The sequence below is a fragment of the Arvicanthis niloticus genome, chromosome 4 (assembly GCF_011762505.2).
Source record: "Arvicanthis niloticus isolate mArvNil1 chromosome 4, mArvNil1.pat.X, whole genome shotgun sequence".
Classification (NCBI taxonomy): domain Eukaryota; kingdom Metazoa; phylum Chordata; class Mammalia; order Rodentia; family Muridae; genus Arvicanthis; species Arvicanthis niloticus.
The window spans coordinates 79,598,806-79,617,896 of NC_047661.1; the positions used below are offsets into that span (position 1 = coordinate 79,598,806).

A 19,091-nucleotide genomic window follows, 5' to 3' on the forward strand; every position below is an offset into this window, starting at 1 on the left:
GCACAGATTTCTTTTTGTTTGTCCCATTTAAGATACTTTATCCTTCCTGGATCTGAGGACTCTGTTTTCAGTCCTTGTTATGCTCTCCTTCTGCACTGCTTTGCCTCTCTCTGCTCTATGGCCTTCAGGATTCCGGTTAGACATGTTAACCCTCTCAGGTATTTTGGCTCATACCCTCACTTTCATTCCCCCCTTACTCTTCTTACATTTGTTTACTGTGCTCTGGATAAATTCATATTCAACACATCCCGGGGTTTTTTTGTTTTGTTTTGTTTTGGGCTTTTTGTTTGTTTGTTTTCCACTTGTTACTCAAATGTGTCTGTCATTGTTCTTCTGCAGTAAGCTTGTCTTTGCAATTATATACTTGCATGAGATAAGACAGGAGACCGGTCAGTGAACAGTTCATTATGAAATACTAGCACACTTGTACCTGCACACATACAAGGGCTAAATGATAGTGAGGTCCCTGTTGGTCAGAATTCATGTACCGCAGCATATGTGATATTCAAAATCCTTACCGTCTTCAATACATGCAAAGAAAAGAAGCCGAAAATTAAGTAAGGACACCTCTAAGTTAGAGAAAGAATAAAAGGCATCTCTGGAGCTAGAATCACTGAAGTTGTGAGCTGACTGATATGGGTGCTGGGAACCAAACTACAGTCTTCTGCAGGAGCAGCAAATGCTCTTAACTGCTGACCCACCTCTCCAGCCTCTTAAAGTTAATTCTAAACCCCAAACCATAGTATTCTTATAAGGAGAGTATATGGAATTGTAAAGCAGACTATTTCATGCCCTGTTCAAGCCGTCACTGGCTCCTATCATCCTTAGAATGGAATCTGGGATCCTATTGGGCCCCTCACGATCTGGCCCTCCTTGTCCTGGCAGCCTAATTGTCTCATCCTCTGCTCATTCACTGTCGCCCTGTCCTCAGGTCCTATCCTATCCAAAAGCAGGTCCTGTGTGCTTGCTTTATCTGCCTGCAGCAGTCTTGGCCCGGAGTTCTCCTGGTGTCCTCAGAGATCCCCACGGCTTACTCTGCCACTCTACGCAGCACAGGTCTTTGTCCAAAAGTTTCTTTATTCGATGAACTTCCCTTGTTATTTTATTTGAATTGATTTGTGAAGGACTGGAGAGGAACATTTGCAGACCTGGGTTCCATTCCCAGCATCCACAAAGGGCATGAGGTCCTCTTGCTCATAGATAAGCTCGAGACAAAGCAGGAATGTTAAACACACAGGGTTATCTCCTCAACCAACAGAGGAGACGTACGCCCACTTCCACCTGGAAAATGGCTGGGAGTAGATATAGTTAATAGCCTGTTAACCTGAGTTATCTGGAGGACCAGGCCATACCTGAACCTCCAGATTAGTATGTTTATCCCAAACTCTTTCTCCCTAGACCATTATCTTTAGCCTTTTCACTCAATGGAACCCGTCCTTAGGAGAGATGTCACATGTACTGTATATAGCTTGGTGACTTGTATGAGCAAGACCACGCTAGATCCTCCCTTAGGCCCTTGAACTGTAGGACCCATGGGAGAGGGAGAGGTCACATGCACTCCAGGTCAGACTCTGGAAGTGTGAATCAGCACCAGCTAAGCGTCATGTGGATCATCACTTGCCAGGATCTGGTGTTTGCAGAGACCTCCCCTCTCAACACACACATACATGCAATCAGGTGATTCCCAGCCATTTGTAATTCTAGTTCCAGGGGATCTAATGCCCTCTTCTGGCTTCCATGGGTACCTGCTTGCATGTGGTACACATACAGACAAGCAGGCCCACACGAATACAGGCACATAAAAATAAAATACATCTTAAAATAGGGCATGCATGCCTTGTCTGATGTGCATTCATGCATGCCGGATCCTGTTTGCCTTATATACACTCTTACCAAGATTGACATTACAATGTATCTGCTCACTCATTTGTTGCCACCTGTCCCTACCCAGCAAGAGAATGTACAAATTCCAGGGCGTCTGTCTCACTGTTGTGTCTCTGTTTTAGGATTGTGCTCCAGACATCCTGAGCTTAGTAAATATCTGGTGTTTGTGTGATGTGAAGACTACATGAATGAGTGTGAACAGTCCAGGTTAGAAAGAGAGGGAGAAAGGTAGGCCACAGACGTGGAAGAGGGTGCCAAGGTAGGGAGGCTGTTCTCAGTGACTAACTCTACCTCTTCCCTTTTCTGTATTCTTACGTTTGTAAGTGATTCTTCAATCTTTCATGCCACCTTTCGCATGAAGTGCTTCCAACTCTCAGTCCTCTGCCCACTCTGTAGCATGTCTCTCCTGTGGCTGTAGCAGGGCTCCTGGTTTGGGCTTGTGTAGACTAGGGTCATTGGGCACAAGGTACAATGCAGGTCTCCTTACCTCAACAGCCAACTGCAGGTCCAGCCACCTCCCAGGAGCATGTGCTCCATCAAGGCTTGTTCAGTTGAATTAACCCCATTGGTTCTGCAATGCAAACCAGACTTTAAAATTATCAACAGAAGGCTTTGATTTTAAAATTATCAACAAAAATTATCCCTTGTTTGGCGGGGGTGGGGGGGTGTGTTCTGATTCAACCCAATGGGACAGCCAAGTAGCAGATTACAATGTCTAAGTTCCCGGAAACGAACCTCATGTCCACTAGGACCAAGCAGGGACAACTTCCCCTTGAGGACATAGTGTGCCGATGAGCCCCATGTTCTTCTGTAATGAAATGGTGGGAACCTAGAAACCAAGCCAAGTGGGGTCTCCAGGATTGGTTGGCTCTGGTTGGAGCTTGGGAGTGCTCTGTTCTCTGTTTCTAGAACAACTTGAGGTTTCTAGACCTAGGTCTGGGTGGCTGTGGACCCTGTCTAGGTCACTCCCTCTGTCCTCAGCCGCAGGGATGGGGATCAAGGGGACTGCTAGTGGGGCACAGTGATTTCCTAGCCCTTGTCCCCCAGCTGAGCGGATGGAGCGTGGTTGGAGGAAGAACCAGAATAGAGTGAACCTGGAGCACCTTGTGCCTATAAATCATAGATATTTGCCAAGTGGAAAAATACCAGCCTTCAGAACGTTTCATTTCATGCTTCTTAGAAACACTTTGTTCCAAGGGCTACAAAGCAGTGGGCTGGTCCTCGCCTGAGCCAGGTGTGTGCAGCTTCCGGGTGCCCTTTGCAAACAGGCGATCATTTCCGGGGAATTGGTTTGAAACTTGCAGCCCTGCATGCCCAGAGGGAACTGCGAGCTTGCGTCAAGCCGGTGCCCTTTGAGAACGAAGCCCTGGGAGGCTTCCAGCACATTCTCAGTTTTCTATGATCTTAAGAGATAGCCCAAGGACATGTTCATAGGGCTGCTGGAATCACGGGGCCCTGAGCATTAGTGGAGAGTAACCTCAGAGCCACAGCTTCTCTTGACTACAAGACTGAGATCCATAGCTGCCATCTGTGAGCCAGGGAGAGGAGACGGACAGAACCAGGTGAACAGTCTCAGCTCCAGCTAGACTTAACTACGTCTGGTCACAGGCTCTGCTCAAACTGTGGAGAAGTGGAAGAAAGGCCCCAGATATGGAGGAAGCGCAGGATCCCTGTAGCTCTTCCAGTAGTGCTGGCTTTCAGAGAAGGTTCCCAGGATTCAGTGGGCCCTTCTGGAAGTGCCTAGTGGGCGGAGTCTTTGCCCTTGTTCAAAGCAACAGAAGCAGAAGCTGCTAGGTGGCCTACAGTCCAGCCCCTCATCTGAAAACATGATTTTAGGACCAAAGCTACACCATGTGTGATGATGAGGCCGGTTCCTGATGTGATTAGCAGAACATCTGTCCTCTTAGAAAGGACTGGACTACCAGGACATTGTATTTCACTCCAGATAGCAAGTCCCTGAAGGCACAAGGATTTTATAGACTTCTCAGGATTGGGCGTAACTACTTTCTACCTTTCAACAAGCATGGGAGGTGTCAGGTGAGTCCCTGGGTGAAGTCTTGGGCCCCTCTGCCCTTGACTGTCTATCGACACATGGTAAAAATGGAAGAATGATGGAATGAGCCTCAGTTGGCAGGGCCTTGTGGGGTACTAGTTAACTTTCACCCCACTCTGTGAGAAGGTGCATAATATTAACCACAAATAACGACAAGAAAGGCATTAAGGCTGAGAGATGTATGTGTGGATCAGGGTCACAGAGAGAACATGTGACTGGCCCAGGACCTGAACCCAGGTGCCTGACTTTGCAGGTAGTATTTGTTCTTGCGGTAGTGGTTCCACTACTCAGTGGCCTTTTGAGTTTGACAACTCTCCTTTTTCTGTGTCTCAAAGGGTGGAAAGCTCCCTCTGCTGGGAAGTCATAGATCTACTGGCCCTTCCCCCAGATTAGCTGTGGCTCTCTGTACCCCGCTGTGAAGAGACAGATAATAGGCTGGGAAGGGAATAAATACCATTACCATGCTTGACGGAGGAACTACTGCCTGGGGTTCTGTAGGCTCAGCATCCTCAGGCCATGGTGTCTATCCATCCTCTAAGCCAGGCCTCCAGGTTTCTGAAGACTGAGTCCTTCTCAAATGCCTACCTAGCCAACAGTTGGCTTCTGCTCCATTCACTGAAGGAAACCAGGAGACACAGACCAAAGCCTCCTGGGAGATGTGGCCTCTCTTAGAAAAAGGAGGTGTTGTGGCTCTGGGTTGGCCTTGTTCTTTCTTGCTTGCTAGATGCAGTAGAATAAGCCTTTCTCCTTGTCTCCATGAGCTGAGCTCAGCCAGTGGGATGGATGGGAACTCTTTGTCTTGCACCCCACCATACCCAATCCTTCTCACTGGTCACACAGAGTGAACCATGTATCTACAAATGCTTGTATACTCATGTGTGCAACACCTGCCTCACAGTATTCCTGCAGCCTGTCTGCACACACACGTGAGCACACTTCCTGTCCAGCCTGCCCAGGCCTCAGTTTATTTTCCTTTCCCATCAGCTACCCCACCTATTTTGCTGCTAGTACAGTGCAAGTTGCTAAGCAGGAAGCAATGAGGCTAGAAAACAAATGAGGGGACTGGTATATTATGTTGGAAGGCGTGCACTGCCCTGTGAGGGGAGACAGCCTCTGAAGGACAGGCTGGGGCCACGACTCTGAATGGGCCCTGGGTATTCAGAGACTAGCTCAGCAGTGTCCAGCTCCCACCCTGAGCCCACCTTCCTTCCTCGTCTGTTCTTTGCCCAAAGACTTCCTGTTCCCAAGGTTGGTACCTCCAAACAAAATGACACAATTTCTAGGTTACATACAAGTGCTTGCTCAAACCTGGGCCTTTAGGCATCCTGGCCCAGCAGAGAGCATAGCCCTTCCTCATGTCTGGAAGAGCTATAAAGTATTCAGAGCTTTGGGTAAGCATCTGAGAAGCATGTTCAAGGTACCCCAGCTACTTCTCCACATTAGCACATGCCCTCAGGTCACAGCTGGCTGGACCCTGTGCAGGGCTTCCTTCTTTGTCGTTACTCAAGACATTTTGGTATTTTGGTTTAATAATCATATCATTATTTTTTAGTTATTTAGTACTTTTTTTTTTTTTTTAATGAGGGCTCTCCCATCTCCCCCTTTCCCCAGAATTTCATTTGGCTTTTTAAAGTTGCCCACGACAGGAAAATTGTCAGAGCTCATTTTTGGACAAATGGTAGAACCGAGGCAGCTTCCCTGGTTGTCCTGCAAAATTCCATGTTCCTGTGAAACAGTCTCTTGTCTTTGTCACTTTCCCCTGAGGTCACCTCTCTCATTCCCATTCTCAGTAATTCCCTTCTACACTGAGAACAGCCCGTGGAAGCTCCTTCGAGCCTCTCCACTCCCCTCACAGTTATTTCTCTTCCTATTCCCCTGTCTCCCCGTTACAACAGACCACAGTACCAAATTCCAGGGGAGGTCATGACCACTCTCTCCCTAAGGACATAGCTCCTGCAGATAACTCCAACCACAGTAACAGATGTCCCCACCAACAGGCAGGCAGGCAGGCAGGCAGGCAGGCAGACACACACACACACACACACACACACACACACACACACACACACACACACAAAGTTTCCTGGTTTCCTCTCGCTTTTATGCTTCTCAACTCAAGCACATTGGTCTCCATGTCTTCTATCTCATCCTAACCATCTCTAAGCTGGCAGATTACCCACCACTCCATACCCAAATCCTGTCTGCTTCTTCAGACTCCCTTCACAGTATCTAGGAATGGTCATGGCTCACACCACATCTTGGCTACTAGGTTCTCCTCTTCCTACTTTCCAGGGTCCCTGCTGCTTCCTTCTACATATGCCCTGTGATCACTGGGTACTTGGATCTAAGCCTGTCTTGGCTCATCTGTATTGTGAATTAGATACAACCTAGAGTTGTTGAGAAGAGGAAGGCTCAAGTGAAGAATCACCTCCATCGGATTGGCCTGTGGGCATCTGAGAGGATATTGTCTGGATGCTAACTGATGTAGAGGAGGAGCCCTGCCCACTTTGGGTGGTGCCATCCTTAGGCCTGGGCTGTTGAAGAAAACTAGCTTAATATGAGTCAATACACAACACTTCGCTCTGGTTGCTGAGTCCCTGTCCTAATTTCTTTCAATGATGGATTGTGACCTAGAAGTAAAGCCATATTAACTAGTCCTTCCCTAGGTGGTTTTTGGTCAGTTTTATCAAATTAGAAATAGCCCTTGGTTGGGCTGAAGATATGGCTTAGACACTTTCTGCTCTTCCAGAGGTCCTGAGTTCAATTCCCAGCAACCACATGGTGGCTCATAACTATTTATAATGAATTCTGGTGCCTTCTTCTGGCCTGCAAGCATACATAACAGTGTAGGCAGAACACTGTATACATAATAAATAAATCTAAGGAAGGAAGGAAGGAAGGAAGGAGAGAGAGAGAGAGAGAGAGAGAGAGAGAGAGAGAGAGAGAGAGAGAGAGAGAGCAAGCGAGCCCTTGAATGATTTCTGTCTCTACTGGTTGCCCTAACCACCCCAAGTTGCCCAGCATCCAGGGCTACATGCTGTTAAGTGGGCAAATGTCTCTCTTCCTGAACCTCCCCTGAACTCTAGGCTTGTTAGCTTCTTCTATTCATTGTCCAGGACATAAAACATTAACAAGGTCAAGAGAAGATTCCTAAACTCAATAAGAAGTAACATCTCTTCTAGTTGCTCTGGTCAAAAGCTTTGGCACAAAGCTCGACTTCTTTCTTATCTATACTAATACGCCATCTTTGTCTCCCAAATGTATACAGCAAATCCCTGCCCTCCTCCGCTCCTGCTCCAAGTCAACACTCTCCTCATCTGGCTTATTATTTCAGTACCCTCTCCCCACCCAACTGTCTTTTTTTCCAACTATGGCTCTATATACTGTATTCACCACACAGAAACCAAAGTAAGCCCTTGAAAACAGGAAGATAGATCATTTTGTAACTCTACTGTCATCTTGGGGCTTCTATGTTTGTTGTTCAAGATTAGAATCAGCCTTCACAGGAGACCGTGAGTCTTAAGTGACTAACCTGTCTTATCTCTGGTTTCCTCTCCCTCTGCTCTACCATGGCTCAATCTGCCCTATGCCTGCTGTTTTGTGAGTAGGCAGCAGGAAATAGTCAAACTCTGCAGAAATCAACCAAATAGAAACAAAGAGAACACACAAAGAATCAACAAAACCAACAAAACCAAAAGCTGGTTCTTTGAGAAAATCAACAAGATGGATAAATCCTTAGTCAAACTAACTAAAGGGCACAGATAGAATCCAAAACAACAAAATCAGAAATAAAAAGGAAGACGTAACAACAGACACCGAGGTAATGTACAAAATCATCAGATCCTACTACAAAAACCTATATTCAACAAAACTAGAAAATCTAGATGAAATGGATCATTTTCTAGACAGATAACATGTGCCGAAGTTAAATCAAGAACAGGCAAACCATCTAAACAGGCCCATATGCCCTAAGGAAATAGAAGAAGTCATTAAAAACCTCCCAACCAAAAAAGCCTAGGGCCAGATGGCTTTAGTGAGTAATTCTACCATACCTTCAAAGAAGAGCTAATACCTGAGGGTTTTTTTTTTTTTTAAATGTATGTGTATGTGGAGCCTTCCACGTATGTCTGCTTACCACCCGTGTACCTGGTTCCCATGGAGGTCAAAAGAGAGTACTGGATCCCTTGGAACTGGAGTTGTAGACAAATTTAGACAGCCTCATTGTTGCTGGAAATTAAGCCCAGGTCCTTTGCAAAAGCAGATTTAACTGCTGAGGAATCTCAACAGCCCCACTGATGACCTGAGTTTAATTTCCAGAACGCACAGCTCGAAAGAGAAGGAGTCCCTGCAAGTAGTCCCCTGACCTCCATAGGTGCCCCATGGCACCCTCCCCCAATGACAATGATGATGACATGAGAACATCCCACCCTCAAACTCAGTTCCAGTGTCAGTCACTTACTCTTTTGTTTTCCACACCTAGGCCAAGCATGATGAGAATCTTAGTTTCCCCTGTTAATGTTCAATGTTAACATCACACACACACACACACACACACACACACACACACACACTCTCTCTCTCTCTCTCTCTCTCTCTCTCTCTCTCTCTCTCTCTCTCTCTCTCTCTCTCTCTCTCTCCAAGATAAAGCTAGCCAGTCTTTGTCTGAAGGTATGGGTTTTATTTTGGCTTCTATATACAACTCCTGGCAAGCAGGAGCTTGAAACAGTATGCCATGAGTCACCTTCAAGTTTTCTAGCCCAGATCCATTTCACAGGAAATAAGATCCTACCCAAAGTTGAATAACTTGCCTACAGGTTTACTATACCCAGCCAGGGGAAGATAAAGTATGATTTTGACCTGTTTCTTACTAGCTAGATTTCATTGTTCTCCCTACCTGAGCCTGCCTCCAGACTCACTGTGCAGCCACAGTACCAAAACAAAACCAAAACCAAAACCAAAAAAAAAAAAAAAAAAAAAAACCACCCCATTCCAACAACAGAAAACAACAACAAAAACATAACAAAAAAACCAAAACAACAAATAAAACAAAACAAAACAAAAAAAACCCGTTTGACTTATCTCTCATGGTTAGATTTTTTTTCTTCATGTTAAATGGCTTTGTTTCTGATGACAATGTTTCTGATGACAGGAAAATTCAGAAACAAGAGAAGTGGACTATAGTCAGCCTTAAATGAGGTGGTCTGTTCTGGTGGAAGAGTTCTGGGCTCTAAGGACTGGGATGTTTATTTCACAAATACCTGGAATAAAGTGACGCCTAGTATATTCTGTTATGAAACAGCTGCACTGTGGTCAGCCAGGTAAAGATGTGTTCATATGTGGGTGCCATATAAGGCAGAATGTGATGGAGACAGTGTGGGATGGGAGAGCCTGCAGGTAGGGAAACCAAGGAAGTCTCTGTAAAACGTTTAGGCATACTGGAGCAAGAAAAAAAAGGAACTTATTTTTAGAAGATCAATAACTTGTTTCCTCCTAAGAGGCTATTAAAAAAAAAAAAAGGAACCCAAATAAGCATTTTAGAATGCTAAAGACTGGCTACAGATATAAAACATTAGTGACTAACTGTTCAGGTTAAACTATGAGCCTTGGAACAGAACAATGAGGCCATGGCATTTGAGCCCAGAAAGTTCCCCTCCCTCCAGCCACTTGAGTAGCAGTTCTATTAGAGTGGGGTGGGCTATGTGGGAGGGCTATACTATAGTATAGAGATGCTCAGGACATAGGCATTGCTCCTTGGGAACAGATGGGAGGTGGAGATGTAGGTCAGAGAGCACCTGTGTAGCATATGCAGGTCTGGTCCTACGGGTGAAGCTGGATGGGTATGAGGAGAGGAGGAAGGAGGAAGAAGAAGATTGAAGAGACATTTAATGTCAATAGCAAATGAACAGGAAAAGCCGATACAGGTAACCTGATGTCTTGGTTCCAGTTGGGCAAGCTGTGGACTGGCTGACAGAAGACACCACAGAGCTCTGTGGAGTGTGGCAGCTGTGCTGTACCTGGCCACATGGCCCTGGTGGTTGGAAGACTCTTCCATATTGATCGAGGAACAAGGCTGAGTGCAGATTTAGGAGAGAGCAGGGGAAGCCCTGGCTATGTCAAAGCCTATGCAAGAAGCCTTGGGTATGGGCAGAAAACAGGAGAAATGTCTAGGCTAAAGTAAACGCTGACCGTTTATGGCTGCACTGTGTGTGTGTGTGTGTGTGTGTGTGTGTGTGTGTGTGTGTGTGTGTTAGAGACCTGCAAAGGGCAGAATCCTTTCCAAGCCCTTGACAAACACTGGCTAACCGCTGAGTTAACATGCTGACTTCCAAGAATCCAGGTTCAAGAAATGTGCAGGGAGCTGAGTAGATATCGGTGGCTGGACACCAGTAAGTCATCCAGACAAATCACTAGATAAAAAAAAAAAAAAAAAATTTTCTTAGGTGGGGGAGATCTGATAAAATCAGAATCCAGTTGTTCTAGTAATGATTTGACCAGTTTTTATTTTTTAAGTAAAAGACCAGGTGACTTAAAACTGCCTCTTCCCTGCCTTGTATCCTGTGAGATGCCAGTTGCAATTAGCTCAGTCAGATGCCTGGAACACAGCCTGCTCACAGAGGGGTGCAAATTCCATTGACAAGGTGCAAATCCCACTGCTGGCTGAAAAACACTGCTGCCCAGCTACCCACCAACACCCTCACAGCCCTAGACTAGACAAGACAAGTGCCAGTCAGCAAGATGAGCCTAGAAATAAAGCCTTACAGCAGCCATCGGCTGCCACTTCACAAAGGTGCCAGAGCAATGCCAAGGGCAAGCGCTGTCCACATACAATACCAGTCGGCCTTCACTATACATGCAGGGATAAACGCAGAACTGCTAACAGGCCTCCATGTGAGAGCAAAAACAAGTTAGTTTTTTGTGAAAACTCATGGTGACACTAAATTAGGCAAGAAAGCATAATCCATCAGAGAACACATTGACCTTGCAGTTCATCAATACTAAACTCTTCTGTTCTTCAGGGACACCGTTAAGACAGAGGGCTCATCAACATCCCAGAGAACACCAAACAGTATGTATTCAGAACTCTCAGCTAAGGAAGAGGCAAAAATAGGCGGAGCATATGTAACGCTAACCCTGAAGACAGGTTTTAGTTGTATGGATGGCCAATGCCAGCGACTAGGGAGCTGGGAACTAACACTAAATGGTACTGATGAGACAGCTCGGCTCAGCAGGCAGACTCTCTCTAGTAAGCCTCACAACCTGCATTCCATCTCAGAGAGCTACATGGTTTAAGGAGAGAAATGCCTCCTGCAAGTGTCCTCTGACCTCCACATGTGCACCATGGCGTGTTCAGATCCAAATGCACAATTTAAACTTACAGATCACTACAATGGTCTCAGCTTCCTGTAGGCAGGCAGTGGTAGGATGAAAACGGGTGCTCCCACCCCCATACACTGGAGCATTAAAGCAGTCACCTGGAAGACTGTGGCAATAAAAACAAGTTATGCACAACTGTACCATGATTTAGCAGTTTCCTTTCTAGATACATATATAATCAAGAGAAATGAAGATATGCCCAACCAAAAGTTTGTATGTAAATATTCCTAAGTGTCCCAAATTGCAGCTGGAACTGCTTCACTCTTGACCAGTTTAAGGCTATTTTGGAGATAACATCTATGATCGGACAATAAGGCTGAAATGCAGCTCTATTTCTCAAGTCAGTGTATAAAAGCAGGCTCTTTATCTTTTTTAAAATCAAGAAATGTGAAAACAGACAGAGCCAGAAGAAATGCTTCCAACAGTAAAGACTGAACCCCAGTTCCTGTAAACAAAGCCAAAGTTGGTCTTCTGTAGCTAGGAAGAAACTGAACTGTTTTGTCACTGTAGGGTGAAAAAAAGAGAAAGAAAGACTTTTCACTTAAAGAACATCTTTATTTGATCTTCAATATACAATATTACCTTTGATTTATAAAAAAAATCACATTATGGAGGACATGACTGGAAACCAGTTTAGGAGCAGCCAGTGGGTAATAACACAGGTTATACTTACCCACTTATTAGTTTAGGGAAAAATTATCAGTGAATTTGAGGCCAGTGAGAATAAAGAATGGCATTTCAACTTCTAAACCAACAATTATAATTAGAAATACTGCATCTAGTTAACCCAGTAAAAGTGAAATTGTAAGTTTCTGTCAATAAAGAGCCCTGCTTTTCATGGTTTTCTAGAGTGCAATACGCAGGATTCTGTAGCATATAAGTTACTGTAAGGTGTGTGCCTGTTCCTCTGCATGTATGCTCTGAGTGTTTCTGGAGTACCGAAGCTCGCATGCACATAGAGCAGAAGTGACCTCTGAGTGGGCAGGGCCTGGAAAGGCAGTTCATCTACGCCAATGACAAAGGCTGAAATGAGCTCTCTCTGGCCATCATTCCCAATACAGGTTTCATTTCTGAAAACAGTGAAGTGCTGGATAAGCATCATGGAACGTTTACTGCCCATCAGGCCCGGCACACCACAACATACATCCAGTATAAGATGATACCACATATGTTTACCTGTTGTGGGTCCCGCAGCTGCTGATTGGCTGTTAAACAGTGCACGTGTACAGCTGCGGTTGAAGGATGCTCTGACTGCAAAGTGACGCACACTGGCATACTTGTGAACGCACTGTGGAACATCATGAAATGAAGCAAGAAGGGGGCATGCCTCTGGGCACATACCTTCACTCAGACTTACCCTGCTCTAGTGGTGACAGCAGTGAGCACCCTACATACTAGCCATGGCTGTACCGGGGGCTGCATTGGGCATATAACTCATTTTGTGTTGCCCACAGTTTGTCAAAAGATTGTTTTGTACAGCACCAAGATCCAGTATTCTATTATGTTCTCATCTGAAAGGTCTAAAAGAAGAGAGTGCATACATTCCTATATCCCAAGGTCTTGGTCCAAGGGTCAGTCAGCAGGTAAAGTTAGAAATGAGTATTCTGATGCCATATAGATTATTTTTTTCATGAGCAGTCTGGAATTATGACACTGACCAACAAGACAGAGACAGGTGCCGAAAGCCCATCCTCCACTCTGCCTCTCTCATGACAATCACATCCTAAAACCTGAAGAGACCCTGAAAACGTATCTACTTTCAAGAGAGCAAAATATACAGCTTTAGGTGACACAAATACATACGTGTGTACATACACAATTATTTCTGCTTTAAAGTGAATTATGCAAATAAAAACGAGAAAAGATGCAGGTTAAAGGTTAGAAATTAAATTCGGGATTGGGGTCAGCAGCTGTGATGTAAGGGGTAAATCCAGCTCTCCATCTGTCTTTTATTTTTTAAATGTTTATTGCATCATAGCTCCACTCATATATTTGCATATTATTTATAGCTGTAACAGCAGAAATGAGTAATAACAGAGCTATACAACTTACAGACCTTAAAACACTATCTGGCCGTTTACAGAAAAGCTTGCTGGGTGTAGAACAAAAAGAATACTTGTATTGGGGTATGGATGAGCTGAAGAACAGAAGCATGCTTCCCATTGTCTCTGAACCACAATGAGTGACTCGAAACAGCTCCTGGTCAGATGTTGATTGCTTGAATACTCTGCAGACAGACTGTGTAGCCTACAGCAATTACCACCTGCCTATCAGTGAGCAGACCATATTCCAGATCTGTGTATAATTGTATATATACATAGTATGCAAAAAGCAGATGAGACAAGAGACAGCCAGTCCCAGGATAAAGAGCCCAGAGAAAAGGAGGAACCTGAAGTTATGTCTATTATGTTCTAGTAACTGGGTAGAGAAATTTTAGTACACTTTCTTTATATGCGAGAAATTATTAGGAAGTGTACTAGAGAAAAAAACAATTTACAACTGTAAGGTATACCTGTGAATTAAGGAACAATTTTTTTTAAATATAAAGTAACGCAGACATCTACAAAATATTGATTCTAATCATGTAATTAAAGTAATAACAAAATATGAATGTTTTTATTTCTAAAGTAAATATTTTAGTCAAAGATGCAGCAGAAATCAAATATTTCTTTGACATTTTTCAAGAGACTTTAGTTTTTAACTACAATTATTGTTGTCAGTATTATATAGGAACCACGTTTAAAATATATTATAAACCTTTTATCTTCCTTTTTAATTTAAATGAAATATAAAATTAAGGATTTTGAAACATGATTCATTTTGGAGAACATTTAAAATGCCATGGAGCACTCTCATACAGAAGATGCCACTGGGATCACATGACATGCTGTAAGGCGGGGGTGGTGCCAGGCGGAGCTTGGCACATATGTCATGCTCTGTACCTGTTTATCCACTCATTCGCTCATGAATGCATCGCTCAGACATCCGTCAGAGCGGAGACTGCACCATCAATCTACAGATTCAGAGTTTGACAAAGACTTTGGTAATGAGTGGAAAAGATGAGAAGCTGAGGACCATGACCTAGATCCCTTGTTTAAAACCTGCCAGGGAAGCCTTGGCTCCCTAGATGACATCATAGGGAATCAGGGGCAATATTCAGTAAAAAGAATGCATTTGTCTAATACCCAGACCTTTCTGTGCATGCACGCCCTAGCTGAAGGACGAGAATAGGCTGGGATTAGAGGCACACAAAATGTGCAGCCACCTGGAAGAAAGAAACTTCGATTCAGGACTTGCTTTTCTGCAGTGAGACTTCTTGATGAAGGGCTCATTCTTAATTTTAAGAGCTTCATATTGGTTCATTTATTTTCTAAAGCTCTGGTTTGAACCAAAAGGTATGATTCTAAAATGAGCAATATATTTGCAAGCAGAAAGTGTTCAACAGCCCCTACTTTTATGTATCATTTATTCTGCATGACTCTGCTCAAAGCTGAAGGTGAGGTGCCAGCTCTTTGGAGAGACATTAGTTAGTGAGCATTTCTGGGTTCTTTTCAGGGTTTATAAACACAATGATATGGAGTCTAAAGTACTAAAGTTTACAAATGCCAAGGATATGAAGGATGGAAGAAAACACACACTTAAAAAGTAAACAAAATACGGGATAATGGTAGATTTTTGAAAAAAATTATTTTAAAAATTCTATTAACAAAATAAAACATGACACTGGCAAGTCATTTGTACCTGACTTTAATTGCCTTTGGTATTCAAAGAAGAAAAAGCACTGTTACAAGCTCTAGTTCTTATCACAAGGGTGGGCAAGGTCAAATGACAGTCTTAAGATCTTTGTGTGAATCATGCCTTGCTCACACCTGGGCCTTCTCTCTTCTGCTCCAGGATCACATGGACAGTACAGAGCACTGGGTGGGGTAGGACTCTTGTCTCCTTTGAGCATTCCCGGGGAACCAACATGGCGCCTTTACTGCATGAGTGTGAACAGAGGGTCCCCTGCTTGCTGGTCTTTGGCACCTCCAGTTTCTCACTTTATTTTGACTTGGGAGTGGACTTGTGCTGTTTGAGGAAGTCTCACTTTTTTTTTTTCTTCTGAGAACCAAAACCTCATCTTTCTTTTCTAAAGTAATAGCCATCTACTTTTCTCATTTACAGTTTAAAGATGTCAAGTAGGAAAAAACATAGTTTTGAAATGTGCTAGAATTCGTTCTCTACATGTTGTCTCTTATAAATACTGAACAAGTTTGAGGTGGCAAGTTTATGGAGTACTGGCTGAACTCTGAGGATCAGATAATGATTTACGGTATAAGATGGTTGGTCACCTTATAACCTGTCCAATTATAATTTTTTCCACAGTTAGTACTGGGCTAAAAAGAAAAGCTACCAACTAAGGGAAATAAGCTTTCAGAAGTCCACAGAAGAGTTCATAAACAAAGTATTTCATGAAATATTCAATTATAGTGTTCTCGGATTTTATTGTCATCAACAGATGATGTCTATACTAAATGAAAGAAGGTGTCTTGAATTGTCACAGAAATTCAAGGGACAGAAAATTTATAAGCATCACTATTTATCTTCTATTATAGTTCTTGATAAAAATTTACCTTTTTTTTTTGCCAAAATATAGAGCAATAACAACAACAAAAATAATGAATGTAAGATCTGTAAGTCCCGTAGGTTTATGTCAGTTTTAGTGAGTAGTCTTTGCATCACACATTTGCCACTGAGAAGTATTTTGAAGCTATTCTAACAATTCTTTGGATGTATAATATCTTGGAGAAACTTAAAAACCTTAACTCTTTGTGAGTAGCTCATACGTGTGAGGTAACAAGTAAAGGACCTGACCCTGCTCAAGGGACACTGTGATGTTTTGCCTTTGCTTTAGTAAGTCGTAAAAGCGATTAGGCTTGTTCTAGCAGGTACAGAGCTGTATAACAGTATAGTCAATTTTGCCAAGCCACATGAAGTTATAAGGTGAATGACTTATTAACTGTGTTATGAGATTAAAGCAGAAAATGTTTGCTTGATACAGTTGCTGGTTCAGAAGAATAATTTCCTACCAACAAAATCAGGGATTTCTCTAAAACAGGTTTCAAGGCAACCATCTGGCACTTTCCCTCCTTCCATCATGCTCCCAAGGCTAGCGTGAACTACATGCACACTCCCACACTTGGGCCCACAAGCAGCAGGTATGATAAACACCAGGTTCAGCATATCATATGGAGACAAAGACTTGAAAAGTATTCTTCATGAGATCATGCCCCTCAGAGAAAAACTAAATCTAAACAGATTCCAATGACTAGATTGGAATGAAATGGCTGCCAGTCTGGTAAAAATCCAATGAGGAGCTTGAAAATTCAGACAGGGACAGGATCTGTTTCTTTCCCAAGTCTTCTTGCTACAATGTAGTTACACTGTTCCTCTGTTCCCGTTCATTCAGTTTGTTCCATTATTAAAATGGAGGAAGGGGCTATGCAATGTGTTATATTTGATTTGAAAGCTGCTCCACAGTGGGAGGAAACAAATTTATAACTGGTTCAAAAAGCCATCTCTAGCTCCTGTAAGGTGCTCTATGTTCTTGACTTGCACTGACAGTACAGAATAAGACATTGTTTCTCATGTGGCCATCTCATTAAGAATCAAAACACATCAGGTCTCCGTCCTATGTGTACCAGAACATGTTTGGTCAGGTATAAAATGGAATATTTCAAAGTTGATATATCTACAAGTGAAAAGTCTTGCAGGGAAGAGTTTCATCCGGCATACTGATGCAGAGGTCCAGGTTTTCAAAAGGCGCCTCTGCAGGCAATTTCTCTAGTGGTCCATGTAAACAAAACACAGGTAAGAATGGTCCTTCTGGAGCTGTGCTCATCGAACAGCGGGATTACCTGAAAGAGTGCTGTTGGCTAAATGTAACACCGGCAGAGGGTGAGCCTCTGTGTTAAACACCCAGTGGTCTAAAGGTAGAAGGTCATCATCAGAGAACAGCAGGTACAAGTATCTGAAAACAAAAGGCAGAGACATGAGTCAGAACCCAGCAGGAAATCAAGTAGGCTCACTGGGGACTGCAGAGAAAAGCAGTAACTGATTCTGACCAGTTCTGATGAATGCACAGCTAGACCTGCTGAAATAAGTTTCTTAAAAAAATTCACATGCCTGTGCAATGCCTATGAAACAGTGAAGGCTGTAAGAACAGCAGAAGAAACATCACTTTGTAATTTTCAGACATTTTAAAATATAGTACTCATAAGTTTTTGGCAGCTTAAGAGAATCATAAGAGACTAAGGGATACACATTAATTAACAAATACTGAGGAAAACTAGTATTTGGAACTTCACAGTTCTTAGTATGGGAAACTACTGAATAAATTTTAGAAGCATGCTATATTTATAAGCAGTTTAAAATTAAATAGTAACCAAAGGTCTGTTTGTGAGCTCCAAACCACAGGAGTCACTTGGACACCAAAGAGGAACCAAAAACCTCAGCTTTCATATGGTCAGGAAAACTCCAATCTGAATCCTACTAAGGGTCATCAAAGTGGACATAAATATCTACAGAGTCAGGGGCTGGGGCATATCTCAGCTATATAGTACCTGCCTAGCTAGCATGGGCAATGCCTTGGGTTCCATCTCCAGCACCATAAACACACACACACACACACACACACACACACACACACACACACACACACACAGAGAGAGAGAGAGAGAGAGAGAGAGAGAGAGAGAGAGAGAGAGAGAGAGAGAGAGAGAGAGAACACACACACACACACCTGGGATCTACATCTCTTGATATTAGCAACTAGCATTTTACAAAGCCCTAGTGAAGAAGTTTAAAACAAGTACATTTAAAATAAGACAGACATGCTACCTCTTCTGCTTACTGCTATAGATCTAGATGAGAACAAAAGCATAGTGCAGGTAAAAAGGATAACATATGGCCTTTAGTACTAAGGCTGGAATACAGAGTAACGAGACTTTCTATCCCACTCTTGATCCTACACTCAAGACCTGCTTGACTCATTTACTCACCCTGCTGCCAACAGAGAAGTTACAAAGTATTTGGGTGGATACAGCACTGGACTCTGTACAGTCTATTTTCTATATACAGGCACCTCACTAGGAGTCTTCTCAGATATCCTGTTGTTGCCCTGTGTTCTGGAGATCCTGTAGTTTTGGATCTGTAGGACAGGCTCCTTCATGTATTCCAGTTCATCAATGGGGTAAATGTTAAGGTGGGCCAATTCAAAGCCCTGGATCTGGGCTTGAGAGGTAGCTGGGGTGGTCACTGGTCAGCCCCACTGGCTCTCCTGCTTTTATGCCCTTGGGAGCTGGTTCACCAGAACCTCCCACAACCAGGTCCAGCTCCACCTTGATGGCTAGGTGAGGTGCAGGCCCACTCTCTGGAGTGCTGCAGCTGGCGAGGAGCAGGGCAAGGTCTCCCAACTGCAGCAGGTACTGGGGGGCGGGGCACATTTCTCTCATCCATGCCACCTCACAGAAGACAAGTGGTAGGGCCAGCTCTCTCATATTTTTATCCTCAGGGTGGCTCACCCACAACTCTAGCAATGTGCAGGGCCTGCTCTCCTGAGAATTACAGCTGGCGAGGGGTGGGGTCAGCTATCCTACTCTCATACCTCCAAGACCAGCTCCCCCTTGATGCCCAGGTGAGAGGTGGGGTCAGCTCTGCATAGCCCTCAGATATCAATCTGTCCCCCCAGGTGGCAGCCCAGACCAGGGATGTCCACCTGGCCTTTGGTGACAAACAGACC

The 19,091-nt window shown here is 43.8% G+C and overlaps 1 protein-coding gene and 1 long non-coding RNA gene across 2 annotated transcripts in view; one reads left to right on the forward strand and one right to left on the reverse strand.

Moving 5' to 3' along the window:
- Positions 1 to 19,091, forward strand: part of LOC143442078 (uncharacterized) — a 59,752-nt gene that overhangs the window by 11,442 nt on the left and 29,219 nt on the right. The window lies entirely within an intron of this gene.
- The window catches only part of Man1a2 (mannosidase alpha class 1A member 2), a 126,793-nt gene continuing 122,744 nt past the window's right edge, over positions 15,043 to 19,091 (reverse strand). The window contains exon 13 of the mRNA XM_034499618.2: positions 15,043 to 17,321. Coding sequence (XP_034355509.1) covers positions 17,189 to 17,321 — 133 coding nt within the window. The 3' untranslated portion in view covers positions 15,043 to 17,188. The remainder of the gene's footprint in view (positions 17,322 to 19,091) is intronic.